The sequence below is a fragment of the Mobula hypostoma genome, chromosome 1 (assembly GCF_963921235.1).
Source record: "Mobula hypostoma chromosome 1, sMobHyp1.1, whole genome shotgun sequence".
NCBI lineage: Eukaryota > Metazoa > Chordata > Chondrichthyes > Myliobatiformes > Myliobatidae > Mobula > Mobula hypostoma.
Genome location: NC_086097.1, coordinates 101051150 through 101065659, shown reverse-complemented (window position 1 = coordinate 101065659; position 14510 = coordinate 101051150). Strand labels below are relative to the sequence as shown.

General features: G+C 41.3%; 1 protein-coding gene across 9 annotated transcripts in view; it reads left to right on the top strand.

The window, feature by feature from the left end:
• Nucleotides 1-14510, top strand: part of LOC134349452 (uncharacterized) — a 420820-nt gene that overhangs the window by 80956 nt on the left and 325354 nt on the right. For 5 of the 9 annotated variants that reach the window (XR_010018683.1, XM_063053798.1, XM_063053807.1 and 2 more), the window contains one exon: nucleotides 14101-14208. The exons of the other annotated variants lie outside the window; for them this stretch is intronic. Coding sequence is in view for 4 of the 5 variants with exons in the window: in XM_063053798.1 (XP_062909868.1) it covers nucleotides 14101-14208 (108 nt within the window). In the remaining variant the exon portion in view is untranslated. The remainder of the gene's footprint in view (nucleotides 1-14100; nucleotides 14209-14510) is intronic. 9 annotated transcript variants of the gene reach the window in all.

Genomic DNA, 14510 nt, shown 5'->3' with positions numbered 1-14510 from the left:
TTTACGTTGACCATTGGATATCCATCTACATTACCAACATTTGATTTGTACCTCCCATACCTTGGCAGATCTACATACTACTTAAATGTTGTGAATATCTCTGCATTCATCACCCACTCTGGCAAAGTAATATAGAGTTTAGCCTCCCTCTGAGTTGGGGAAAAAAATTCTTCCTTCGATCCCCTCCAAATCTATTGCCGCTTTATCCTAAACCTGAGTGTATATTCCGGCCGCCCATTCAGCATCAGGAGCAGGCCACAGCGATGAGATTTCTCACCGGTTGGTGATGCTTGTTTAAATGTACAAAAAGGATAAGCGGGGAAGCCAGTGTTAGGAGTGGACCAGCGAGGGTGAGGAGAGTGAGAGACACATACAGAGAGAACACACGCATAGGAATGAACCCAAGCTGCTGGAGTTTTGCAGCATCAGCACTACTGTGGAGCCATCAAGTGGAACCATTTCAGATGACTAGCTTTCTCCACTTGTATCAAAATCACCCAGTTCTGATGTAAGGTTATCTATTTAACTTGGTTTTCTTACCACAGTGCTGCTGAACTGCTGGATATTTTTAGCACTCTTTTGCATCAGATTCCAGTACAGTAACTATTTAAAAAAATTCTCTATTTGTACTCATCTATTAATGAATAATTGATCTGTATGAACAGAATGTAAGATATGTTTTTCTCTGTCCTTTCATACATTTGAAACTATAAAGCAGTATGAATTTACCAGTTAGATAGCTATGGGCAACTATGATCTTCATAGAACATAGAACATAGAATAGTACAGCACATTACAGGCCCTTCGGCCCACAATGTTGTGCCGACCCTCAAACCCTGCCTCCCATATAACCCCCCACCTTAAATTCCTCCATATACCTGTCTAGTAGTCTCTTAAACTTCACTAGTGTATCTGCCTCCACCACTGACTTAGGCAGTGCACTCCACGCACCAACCACTCTCTGAGTAAAAAACCTTCCTCTAATATCCCCCTTGAACTTCCCACCCCTTACGTTAAAGCCATGTCCTCTTGTATTGAGCAGTGGTGCCCTGTGGAAGAGGCGCTGGCTATCCACTCTATCTATTCCTCTTATTACCTTGTACACCTCTATCATGTCTCCTCTCATCCTCCTTCTCTCCAAAGAGTAAAGCCCTAGCTCCCTTAATCTCTGATCATAATGCATACTTTCTAAACCAGGCAGCATCCTGGTAAATCTCTTCTGTACCCTTTCCAATGCTTCCACATCCTTCCTATAGTGAGGCGACCAGAACTGGACACAGAACTCCAAGTGTGGCCTAACCAGAGTTTTATAGAGCTGCATCATTACATCGCGGCTCCTAAACTCTATCCCTCAACTTAAGAAAGCTAACACCCCATAAGCTTTCTTAACTACCCTATCCACCTGTGAGGCAACTTTCAGGGATCTGTGGACATGTACCCCCCAGATCCCTCTGCTCCTCCACACTACCAAGTATCCTGCCATTTACTTTGTACTCTGCCTTGGAGTTTGTCCTTCCAAAGTGCACCACCTCACACTTCTCTGGGTTGAACTCCATCTGCCACTTCTCAGCCCACTTCTGCATCCTGTCAATGTCTCTTTGCAATCTTCGACAATCCTCTACACTATCTACAACACCACCAACCTTTGTGTCATCTGCAAACTTGTCAACCCACCCCTCTACCCCCACATCCAGTTCGTTAATAAAAATCACGAAAAGTAGAGGTCCCAGAACCGATCCTTGTGGGACACCACTAGTCATAATCCCCCAATCTTAATGTACTCCCTCCACCATGACCCTCTGCCTTCTGCAGGCAAGCCAATTCTGAATCCACCTGGCCAAACTTCCCTGGATCCCATGCCTTCTGACTTTCTGAATAAGCCTACCGTGTGGAACCTTGTCATATGTCTATGTCTTCATCTCATTGGTTGGTTTATCATTGCCACATGTATGAAGATATAATAAAGATATAATAAAGATATAATAGAAAAAGTTAGTTTTGCAAGCCATACAGACATCACAGTGTGTTGCAGTAGTACAAGGAAAAGCAAATACACAATGTGGAATAAAGTGTTACAGTTACAGTTAGTACAGAACCCAGTTCCAAAGTCAAGAGCCCCTATTGTCATACTAGGGGACTGTTCAGTAGTCTTATAACAGCAAGATAAAAGCTTTCCTTGAGCTTGTTGGTATGTGCTTTCAGACTTTGGGTGGCACTGTAGCGTAGTGGTTAGCATAACACTATTACAGTACCAGTGACCTATGTTCATTTATCGCCACTGTCTGTAAGGAGTTCGTATTTTCTCACACTGACTGACTCTGGCTTTAGTGATAGTTAAGTGTTATTCCTGTGCCACTCAGTTAGCCATTGCCACATGGGAGAAGTTCACACACTGTAGAAGCAGGGTTATCGATAAAGTTCAGCTGAGTATCCTGCATGCTGACATCCTGGTGTGCTCTGCACTATTGCTCAATATCGAACACAGCGTGGTGTCAAGAGTGGTTGATCATTGTTGAATTGGTTCTACAGGCCAAGTGAGATTTTCAACAAGAAAGAATTTACAATAAGACTGTTCTTTTTCGCATGTATCTATGAAAAATATCCAGAGTTTTATTAATCTAAATTGCCTTTGCTAACTGTATGCACCATGAAGCATGAGCTGAGAATGGGCCAGGATTGCTGGGAAACGCCTTCAAGCTCCATCCCAAAAGTGGATACATTGTAATAATCTGTGGGCCACTAGCCTGAGGAAGTGCACAGAGACACAGACTGAGCAGAGAAGGCAGTCAAACTCTCAGGAAGAGAAAAGACTTTTGTAGTCTCCATTCCACATCAAAGAGCTCTGTCCAGTGAAAGAAGTGAAATGCCAACAATGCAATAGAGTTGGCCATTATAAAAACTGGTGTCACTCAAAATCAGTTCTTCAGGAGGTCAAAGAAGACCATGATTCAGACAAAGAACTTTCCTTGGGGCTGCAGATTCACATAGACAAGGCTGGTGTATTACGGTTCTGTTGCAAAATGAGGCAGTGATATTCAAAATAGACACTGGAGCAGATGTCACAGCTGTCTCTAAATGTCTAATCACAAAACTGGTGAAGAAAATAGGCTTTATGCTAAACCCAACAATGAAAGTGCTCAATGAGCCACGGAAACAATCTCAGTGTGAAAGGACTGTTCACTACTTCCATCCGTAAAAATGAGAAACAGTTAAAAGAGGATGTCTACGTTCATCAGAATCTCTTCTCACCACTACTGGGATGACATGCCATCGAGAAGCTGAACCTCAATGCAAGGTTGGTTTTGCTAAACAATGTTCAGTGGCAGGAGAAGTAACTGAAGTTGTTCAGGGGCCTGGGGTACCTTATCCATCTGAAGCCAGGAGTGACACCCTACTCTCTGACCACAACGAAACCTATACCAGTACCATTGGTGAACAAAATCAAAGCTGAGGTTGAGAGAATGGAGGCACTTGACATCATAAGTAGAGTGAATGGACCTATTGACTGGTGTGGGGGCATTGTTCCTGTTCCCAAGTCAGATGGCAGAGTGAGGATCTGAGGTGATCTAACAAAGTTGAATAATGCAGTGAGGCAGGAGCAGTTTATTCTGCCCTCTGTTGAGCACACATTGGGTATTCTGGGTGGAGGAAAGTTCTTCACCAAACTGGATACAAACTCAGGGTTCTGGCTCTGAGTCACGGAAGTCCACAAACTTTATCATGCTATATGGATGTTATGCCTTCAAGATACCCCCTTTTGGCATCCTATCTGCCCTTGAACACTCGCAAATGAGGATGAACCAAATTTTGGAGAGACTGGAAGGAGTAGTCTGCCACATAGACGATATAGCCATCTTCAGAGGCTCAGGTGAAGACTTGACAAAAGAGTGGAAATTGCCTTGGAGAAACTGATTCCAGCCTGTTATCATTTCAGAGGACCTGTTCTGGGCTTAGCAAGCAAGTGCAATTAAGTAGAAAGCATGGCAGCAATTTTACTTACTTAGCAGTTTGTGAAGATTCAGCATGTCATCTAAGACCTTGACAAAATTTTTATAGATGTGTGGTGGAGAGTATATTGACTGGTTGCATCATGGCCTGGTATGGAAACACCAAAAGCCTACAAAAAGTAGTGGTTTATGGCCCAGTCCATCACAGGTAAAGCCCTCCCCACCTTTGAGCACATCTATACTGAACACTATCATAGGAAAGCAGCGACCATTATCAAGGACTCCCACCACAACGTTCAGGAACAGTTATTACTCCTCAACCATTAGGTTTTTGAACCAGAGGGATATCTTCATTCAACTTCACTCAGCCCATCACTGAACTTTATCCACAGTCTATGGACTCAGTTCAAGGATCCTTCATCTCAATATTTTATGTTTATTTATTATTTCTTTTCTTCTTTTTGCTCTTGCACAGTTGTTTTTTTTTGCATATTGTTTGTCTTGTTGGGGGAGGGGGCAATATTCATTGATTCTTCTGTGTTTCTTTATATTTATTGTGAATAAATAAATATAAAGAAAAAAAATAAATCTCAGGGTTGTGTATGGTGACATATATGTACTTCAATACTGAAATCACCCTGAACTAAAAAATGTGAATTTGCAAAGTTAAAGGCGAAGTTCTTAGGACACCAACTGTCCTCAGAGGGAGTGCAACCAAGTTCAGAACATGGAATGACCTATGGATACATCAGAGATTCACGGTTTCCTTGGCATGGTAAACCAGCTGGGAAAGTTAATTTCAGATTTGACAGAGAAAACAAAGCACATAGTGATGTGACCTCCTCTCCGATAAACATCTCACCTGGGAAGCACCACATTAGAAGTCATTGTCATCACTTAACGCAGGGCTTATCTCTCCACAAACATTGGCGTACTTTGATCCGAACAAAGCAACCAAGGTCTCAGCAGATGTTCCTTCCTTTGGCTTGGGGGAGTACTTTTGCTATACTGCAGTAGTGTATGCATCAAGAGCCCAAATCAAAAAGGAGACACTGGCTCTCGTGTGGGCTTGTGAATGCTTCAGCTGCTACTTGATCAGCACTGAATTCCTACTTGAAATAGACCACAAGCCTCTTGTCAGCCTCCTCAGCTCGAAACACTTGGATGACTTACTTCCATGTCTCAAAGATTCAGATTGAGGCTTCTGCCGCTTGTGTCAGACAACTGTTATGATAATTGAACATGTCCTAGCAAATTTTTCACAACACCAGACACTCTGTTGAGATGCCACACAAAAGTGAGTGTACAAACACTGGCTCCGCCCTCATGGAAGATACCACCATCTGCTTAGCTCAGGAATATGAAGCTTTCCTGCATCGCAGAGTAAAGTGGTTGAAATTCGAGCAGATTTGAAAAAGGACCAAACCTGCAACAAGATCATGCAATTCTGTGAGTGTGGATAGCCAGCTGTTCCAAAAGGAGCTCACGAACTCAGACCTTACTTGCTTGAAAGAGACACATTCACCATTCTTGATGGCTTGCTGCTAAAGGACTCCAGACTTATCATTCCTGCTACAGCTGTACAGACCTTTAGTGAGAGCACACATGATGAACTGTTTGGCTTGCTTGTCGAGGGCTCAATATATTTGATTTGGAAACAGTATAGAGAAAGTTCAATAATTTGATCCCTGGCATGAATGAGTTAATTCCATGAGGAATTGGTAGATTAGTTGTGTGTAGCCTAAAGGATTTTTGCAGAGTAAATGCTGTAAGGATATTTTCCCTGGTGAGGGTATCTAGCACTATGGGGCTTGATCTCAAGATAAAAGGTCAGTGATTTAAATGAGGAGGCATATATTCCCTCGAAAGGTTGTGAATCATTCAACCTCTCCTTTTCCTTATGTTTGGCCTCAGCCATTATTGAACAAGACTATTTATGTTCTTGGTGTCAGAAGTGACTAGGTTAAGCATCTGATCCGATCGTTAAGATTGAATGTCTTGTACCTCAGTTACATCAGCTGTACCTAACACTGTATCAAGTTATTTATTCCTAAATCCTTGATCAGTTGTTAATTCAGTACCTGAACACTTTAGTGGATCATACGCAAGACCATAAGATATAGGAGCAGAAGTAGGCCATTCAGCCCATCGAGTCTGCTCCGCCATTCAATCATGGGCTGATCCAATTCTTCCAGTCATCCCCGCTCCCCTGCCTTCACCCCATATCCTTTGATGCCCTGACTAATCAAGAACCTATCTATCTCTGCCTTAAATGCACCCAATGACTATGACTTGGCCTCCACAGCCGCTTGTGGCAACAAATTCCACAGATTTTATAATAATAACAAAATACACTCACCAAATTGCACCATCTGGTCTAAACTGTTCAAAAGAGCAGAATTCCAGAGGGAAGTTAAGTGACAGCCCTTAGCCTGGGGTAGCGTGTGACTGAGAAGCCCTAATAAAACTACTTGTAATCAAAAGAATTGCAGATACTGGGAATCTGTAATAAATATAGAACCTGTTGGAAAAACTCGGCAGATGAGGCGTCATCTGCGGAAAGAGGCACAGTCAACTTTCCAAGTCTGAGATCCTTATTCAGAACCAAGAAATGCTCAGGAAAATTCTTCTGGCTGCAGTTGCACCTATGCAAAGGAGGATGGATGTGGGGTAAACTGGTGGAGAGTGATGAAGAGAATTACATAGATGATGATTGTGAGTTCAAGTATCTTAGTTTCAGGACTACTGTAGGATTTCTTCAGACATCGTCTGAGGCCAAAGCTATCTCAGCAGAGTGACAGTGTGGAAAAGGTATTACTGTTGGTCTGCTAGAAGATAAATTAATAGGTTCAGTTAACGTCACACACTCAATATTTATTTTGTGGCAACGTCCAGATGAATCTAACAATAGATGACCAACAGCAAGGAAATTATCAAGACTGGTTCAAATTTAAAACTTGCTCTAAATCAAAGGTGCTTAATTTCAGTTTCTAAATCAGTCTAACTTGTGTTTTGGAGCCTTTCATCTTGTTTACACCAGAAGGCTTGTGTTTCATGGAGTCAAGCTAGTCTTATGCTGCTCAGCCATCTGTCAACAGTTGGAGAATACACTGATGTAGTGCTATAGCTGAAACTTCTTTAGAAATGATATCCAGAGCCTTGAGAGCTGTAACCTCAGCTTGTTAACAGTACAGACTGTTACAATTTTGTAACGTACCAGCAGCAAGAGATGACAAATTGAGTCGGGTTTTAATATTAAAACCACTATATTTATTTACATCTACTCAAAAACATAGAAAATTAAATAAACTACTTTCTTAAACTGAAGTTAACAGTGTTATGCGTCTATAGCTTACTTACAGTCAAACTTAGAACCCGTTCTTAACAAATCTTACTCAAGTACAGTCTTAAAATGGCAGTTCAGAGAGTCCCAGTAATTCACGAAATAGATGAGAGGAGAGACTTGTGCATTCACAGTGCAGCGACGAGGCGATCACGACGAATTCCAAAGATTCCACGGCTAGCTAATGAAGAAATGGTTACTGAAGATTCCAGCCGAGGGATACTGTTCCGAAGTACACGAAGAGCGATTTCACAAAGTGACTGTCACAAAATCCACACCCATGGATCATACAAAGGGCAGACACGTCTCCACAATGCACATTGTGCTGCTGATTAACCCAGTCCTTTGGGTTTGGATAAGCATTAGACTTTACCCTTCTCGATCATGAGCTGGTCCCGGATAGCTTGAAGTCTGCAATCTTCACTCTCTCTCTCTTTCCTTCGACTCCCTCTCAGCACTGTCCACATTTCTTTTATACCGTCGGCATATGTCATAAGGTAACGCATACAGAAACGAAACTGTGGACTCAAAGTAAAATGAAACTGGGGACACATGACGCCCACAGTAAACAAAACTACGGACTCCCAGGAAAACGAAACTGTGGACATGTAACACCCTCCCCCAAGAAGAGAAAGTTTTGATCTGTAAGAGCAAAATTTTAACTACAATCTACAATATGTGGAACAATACATGTACAGTTATCATCCAGCACACTACAAACTAATACAACATATTGCAGAAGCATATACAAATAGTAAATTACACTCCATTATTAAAATTAAATTGCAAGTTTAACATTTGGAAAGACAATCAGCAATTACATTATCTTTGCCTTTAATGTGAGTTATCATGAGATCATACTCTTGCAAAATCAAACTCCAATTCAGCAACCTTCTATTTTTATTTTTCAACTTACTCAAGAACACCAATGGATTATGATTTGTATAAATCACAAGTGGTTTCTGAACTGTGCAAACATACACATCAAAATGCTGCACAGCCAAGATAAGTGATCATAATTCCTTCTCTATGGTAGAATAATTTCTTTGATGCTCATTAAATTTCTTTGAAAAGTAAGCCACAGAACGGTCAACATCATCATAATAATCCCTTTGTAGTAACACTGCTCCTGCAGCTTCATCACTGCCATCCACAGCCTTGGAGAATGGCTTGGCAAAATCAGGTGACCTGAGCACAGGTTGGTGACATAAGATAGCTTTCAATTTATCAAATGCCTGTTCTGTCCAAACAAACTTTTCATCCTTCTTCAGGAGGTTAGTCAATAGGAGAACAATATCAGCAAAGTTCTTAAGGAACTTGCGATAATATCTGGCCAATCCCAGAAATCTTCTAAGAGCCCTTTTCCCAGTTGGAATGGGAACCTCAGAAATTGCCTGAACTTTTGCCTGAACAGGAGCCAACTTGCCTTGACCTACAACATAACCAAGATAGATCACAGTGGAATGGCCAAATTCACTCTTAGCTAGGTTAATTGTAAGGTTGGCTTTTGAGAGCCTTTCAAACAGCTTTTCCACTGCAGAGATATGGACTTCCCAGGTGTCATTCCCCATGACTAAATCATCAATATAGACATCTGTGTGTTCTAACCCTTGAATTACAGAATTAGTCCTTCTCTGGAATGTTCCTAGAACATTTTTATTTCCAAATGGCAGAACATTGTATTCAAACAACCCAGAAGGCATCACAAAGACAGAAATTTCTCTACCTTTATCCACTGGAACACACCAATATCCTTTTAACAGATCAATCTTTGTAAGAAACTTAACTTTTCCAACCTTGTCTACACAATCATCCACTCTAGGGATTGGATAAGCATCTGTTTTTGTTACAACATTCACCTTTCAGTAATCAGTGCAGAATCTGATATTACCATCTGGTTCATCTGCTGCCACTGCTGTGGCTATAAATGAGCCAGTTTCTCATCAATATTTTCCAAAATAGTCGAATTTGTCAATCTGGCTGAAATAATGTTCAGTTTAAAATAGGCCTCAGATGGATCAGCTAATAAATTTCCAGAGAGCTCACACCTATCTTTGTTTACAGCAACTGCCACAGCTGCAGTTTGTTTTTCATGATACAGCTTAAGCATATTTATGTGACAAAAACTGCGTTGGCCTTCGTCTATCTGGTGTTTTGACTACATAGTCCACATCATTAACTTTAGCCATAATTTCATAGGGACCATGAAACTTAGCTTGTAGAGGGTTTGTTTGTACAGGAAACAAAACAAGCACTTTATCTCCTGGCTTGAATGACCTCATTCTAGCTTGTTTATCATATCAAGTTTTCATTCTTTCCTGGGCTGATTTAAAATTTTCCTCTGCTATGTTGCAAGCCCTTTGCAATTTGTCCTTGAACTTCAAAACATAATCTAGCAAATTAACATGCAGGTCATTGTTAACCCACTGTTCCTTTAACAATGCCAAAGGTCCTTGGACCTGGTGACCAAACAAAGTTCAAAAGGACTGAAGCGTATTGACTCTTATACTGACTCCCTTATTGCAAATAAAAGCAAATGAATTCCCTCATCCCAGTCCTTCTCATTTTCAGTACAGAATGTGCTAATCATGGTTTTGAGGGTAGAATGGAATCTCTCTCAGGCCCCTTGGGATCCTGGATGATACGCAGATGACATTATCTGTTTGGCTCCCAGTTTGTAAACTATCTACTGGAATAATCCTGACATAAAATTACTCCCTTGATCAGACTGAATTTCTTTTGGCAAACCAAATAAAGTAAAAAAAAAACTTTACGAGAGCCTTCGACATAGTTTTGGATTTTATTTTTCTGAGAGGTATTGCCTCTGGAAATCTAGATGCTGTACACATGATAGTTAGCAAATACTGATGACCAGCTTTAGTCTTTGGCAATGGGCCAACACAATCCACATTAACTTTAGAAAAAGGTTCACCAAATGCCAGAATAGGCTGTAGTGGGGCCATTGGGGTGACCTGATTAGGTTTACCCACAACCTGACAAGTGTGACAAGTCATGCAAAATGTTGCAACATCTTTCCTCAAACTAGGCCAGAAGAATTGTTCTAAAACTTTGTTCACAGTTTTATTCACACTTAGATGGCCTCCCAAGGGTTTACTACGGGCCAAAGTTAAAATCTCATTCCTATAGGCTTTAGGAACTACAACCTGGTGAACAATTGCCCATTCCTCACTTGCAGGAACATCAAGTGGTCTCCAGTTCCTCATTAACACTCCATCTTTGAAATAAAACCCTACTGGCACTTTATCAATCTCCTCACCTGAGAGAGCTTTTTCACTTAAAGCTTCAATCTCAGGGTCTCTGCTATGAACTCCTTCCTAGACAGAGATAAATCTTTATTATCAGATTTAATACCTGGATCCTGGTGAAACAATGAAGGCAGAAAAATCCCTGACAAGTTATCAAAATCTGATTCCCTATTTGAGCTATCATGAGTAGCTGAATCATGCTGCACAGGACCATCTGCATTGGCAAGTTTCTTGGCTCTAGCTCAAGTTACTGCACATGAGGGATAAATGTTAGGGTCTATCTTTGAATCATTATTGATTGGCTTAGTTGTCAGCTGCACTACAGGAACAACTTTACCACCTGCTAGGTCATTTCCTAACAACAAAAAAATACCTTCCACCGGTAAACTGGGTCGTAGTCCTATTTTAACAAGTCCTGAAATTAACTCTGACTTCAAAATTGTCTTGTGCAGAGGTACAGGAACAGCGTTGCACCCAATACCTCGAATAAGATTTACCTCACCAATGGCAGTCTCATCACCAAACTTTAGAACACTGTTTAACAAAAATGACTGAGAAGCTGCAGTATCTCGAAGAATTTTCACTGGCACAGGGGGTGACTCTTCATTCACTGACACAAATTGAAGGAATTCTTTCCTAACCTGACTAGACGTTTTAGCCTTTGACAGAGCTTCATCAGAATGTTCAGAACCCTGTGGGGTCACAGGGAACAAAAGGAAACGGTTAGCCATAACATGACCAGGTTTCCTACAATAGTGACAAGTAGGACCAGAGGGCTTCTCCTTTAATTGTTTCCCTTTATCCTTACCCTTGTCACTAGACCCAGATTTGATTTCTGGTTTACCCTGACTATTCATGCTACTCTTTTGGAAGGTCTTACTCGGGGTAAACTTAAACTTGTGGGTTAAGGCAAATTCATCTGCTAACTTAGCAGACTCCTGCAGAGTGGCAGCATTATTTTCATCTAAATATGCCTTTATGTCATTAGGGATGCACCTCTTAAATTCTTCAATTGAAACCAACTCTTTCAAGTTGTCAAAATCACCATCCATATTTTTAGATGTGCACCAGCGGTCAAAACACACACACTTCTCATAAGCAAATTCCATGTAAGTCTGGTTCACAGATTTCCTCAAATTCCAAAACCTTTGCCTATAGGCTTCTGGAACCAGTTCATAGGCTTTAAGCACAGCCTATTCCACAATCTCATACTTAGCTGCGTCTTCAATTGATAAGGCAGAATGAGCCTGTTGAGCCTTACCCTTAAATACACTCTGTAACAAGAGAGGCCAGCCTCCTTCCGGCCACTTTAGGCTCTGAGCCACTTTCTCAAAATGCTGAAAGTATTTATCAACCTCAGTTTCATCAAATGGAGGGACCAATTTAACTTCATGACTGGTAACAAACTTATCACCAGAGTCAAACGCTAGACCCCTTTGCTGTAGCTTCTCTATCTTCTCTAACTCAAACCTCCTTTGTCTTTCTGCTTCTTCTCTCTGTTTTCCTGCTTCTTCCCTCTGTTTTTCTGCTTCTTCAGCTGCAAACCGCCTCTGTTTTTCTACTTCCTCAGCCTCAAGCTGTTTTTGTCGTAACTCAATCTCGAGCTGTTTTCCTCTTAACTCAGCCTCGAGCTGTTTTCCTCTTAACTCAGCCTTGAGCTGTTTTCCTTTTAACTCAGCCTCGAGCTGTTTTCCTTTTAACTCAGCCTCGAGCTGTTGCTGTCTTCGCCTATTCTCAGCCTCCATTTTTCATTTTTCCAACGTGCTGGGGCTCAAGATCACTGGGTTTACTTTCGGGGAACCTTTCTAACACCCCCTCTTCAAACTTTCTCAAACAAATATAGAACTCAGCTATTAACCTCTGAATCTGTACCTTTTTCCTATCCCGATTTACCGCAGTAAGTCCCAGCTCCTTAGCAATGGCCAACAAGTCATCCTTTCTTGCATCTCCCAATGCCTTAGGGTCTGGGAATGCCAGGAAAGCCCCAATATCCATTGCTGCTGGTTTCCCCACACAAGTCATCAAAAGCGTAGTAGTCAATGAGATTGATTATCAATCAATAAGCTCCAATTTTGTTCATATCCCAGACGAGCCCCCAATTTATGTTACGATTTTGTAACGTACCAGCAGCAAGAGATGAAAAATTGAGTCAGGTTTTAATATTAAAACCACTATATTTATTTACATCTACTCAAAAACATAGAAAATTAAATAAACTACTTTCTTAAACTGAAGTTAAGTGTTATGCGTCTATAGCTTACTTACAGTCAAACTTAGAACCCGTTCTTAACAAACCTTACTCAAGCACAGTCCTAAAATGGCAATTCAGAGAGTCCCAGTAACTCATGAAATGGGTGAGAGGAGAAACTTGTGGATTCACAGTGCAGCGACGAGGCGATCACGACGAATTCCAAAGATTCCACGGCTAGTGAACGACGAAACGATTACTGAAGATTCCAGCCGAGGGATATTGTTCTGAAGTACAAGAAGAGCGATTTCACAAAGTGACTGTCAAAAAATCCACACCCATGGATCATACAAAGGACAGACACATCTCCACATTGCACATTGTGCTGCTGATTAACCCAATCCTTTGGGTTTGGATAAGCATTAGACTTTACCCTTCTCAATCATGAGCTGTTCCCGGATAGTTCAAAGTTTGCAATCTTCACTCTCCCTCTCAGCACTGTCCACTTTTCTTTTATACCGTCGGCATACGTCATAAGGTAATGCATACAGAAACATAACTGTGGACTCAAAGTAAAATGAAACTGGGGACACATGACGCCCACAGTAAATGAAACTATAGACTCCCAGGAAAACAAAACTGTGGACATGTAACAAGACAAATTCAGTTAAAGTTTATTCTGATGAAAGCTATGTTGTCAGCTGTCAGAGACTGTGTACTGTTGGGTTTTACAAAGGTGCTGCAGACTCAGGAGATGGTAGACGCTGGAATGTGGAGCAATAAACAGTCTACTGGAGGAACTCAGAGTTGAGCAGCATAAGATGATCTGATGAGTTCTTCCACCCGACTGTTTATTGCTCTACAAAGGTGCAGATGGAAGTGAACACCCTCTCTATTTTGCAAATAGTGAATCATGCACTGTGCTATATTGAAGTTCCCTATGTTCCTTGAAATTTATGAGCCTTTGAGGCTGACTTCCCCAATGCATCAGGTACATAATAATATAAGCTCATTGTTTGTCCCTGTAGCACAGTCTCAGAACCTTCAGCTGGTTTGTCTGCAACAGCATTGCTCTGCATCTTTACTGTGAAAAGTTGGCAATATTTTTACCCACTGTTTGATTCCTGCATGCTTTGGCACCATGTCTCACCACACGCAGATCCTGCCTCTCTTCAGACTCCAGAATACTATATATTCAGTTTCTTTCTGAACAAGTGCCATTTGAGTATTAAATCAAGTGACAACTATACAGAAATTCATCCCAGGTAGATTTTATATGTGCGCTGTTGGTTAGAATTCAGTATCATTGATGTCACTGGAACAGAGTTTATGCTTATCGTTTATTGCTCCTTACAGGCAACTACAAAACAAAGAAACCCAATAGAACCCATTAAAACAAAAGAAGACTATCAGACACCCAACGTGCAGAAAAAAAAGAAAGAAAAAACCATGCAAACGATAAAAGTAAGCAAATAGCATTCAGAACTGAAGTTCACAAAAGTGAGATCACACTGTGATAGTTGCAGGCCACAGCCACAGTTCGGTGCAGAGATGAGTAAACCTTGCGGAGCAACGAGTTGAAGTTCAGTGTGGAGACAAGTAAACCTTGCATGTTAGAGATTTGAACCAGCCCGTGCCTCGCCTCACCTCTGTCTCTAACACCCTGTCCTTTTCAATCTGGACCAGCGCTTAAATCGTCCAGACCTTGCTCTCAGACTCTGACCCTACTTCTTTATTGCACTCTCAGGTTGGTGCTGTGCCACTTC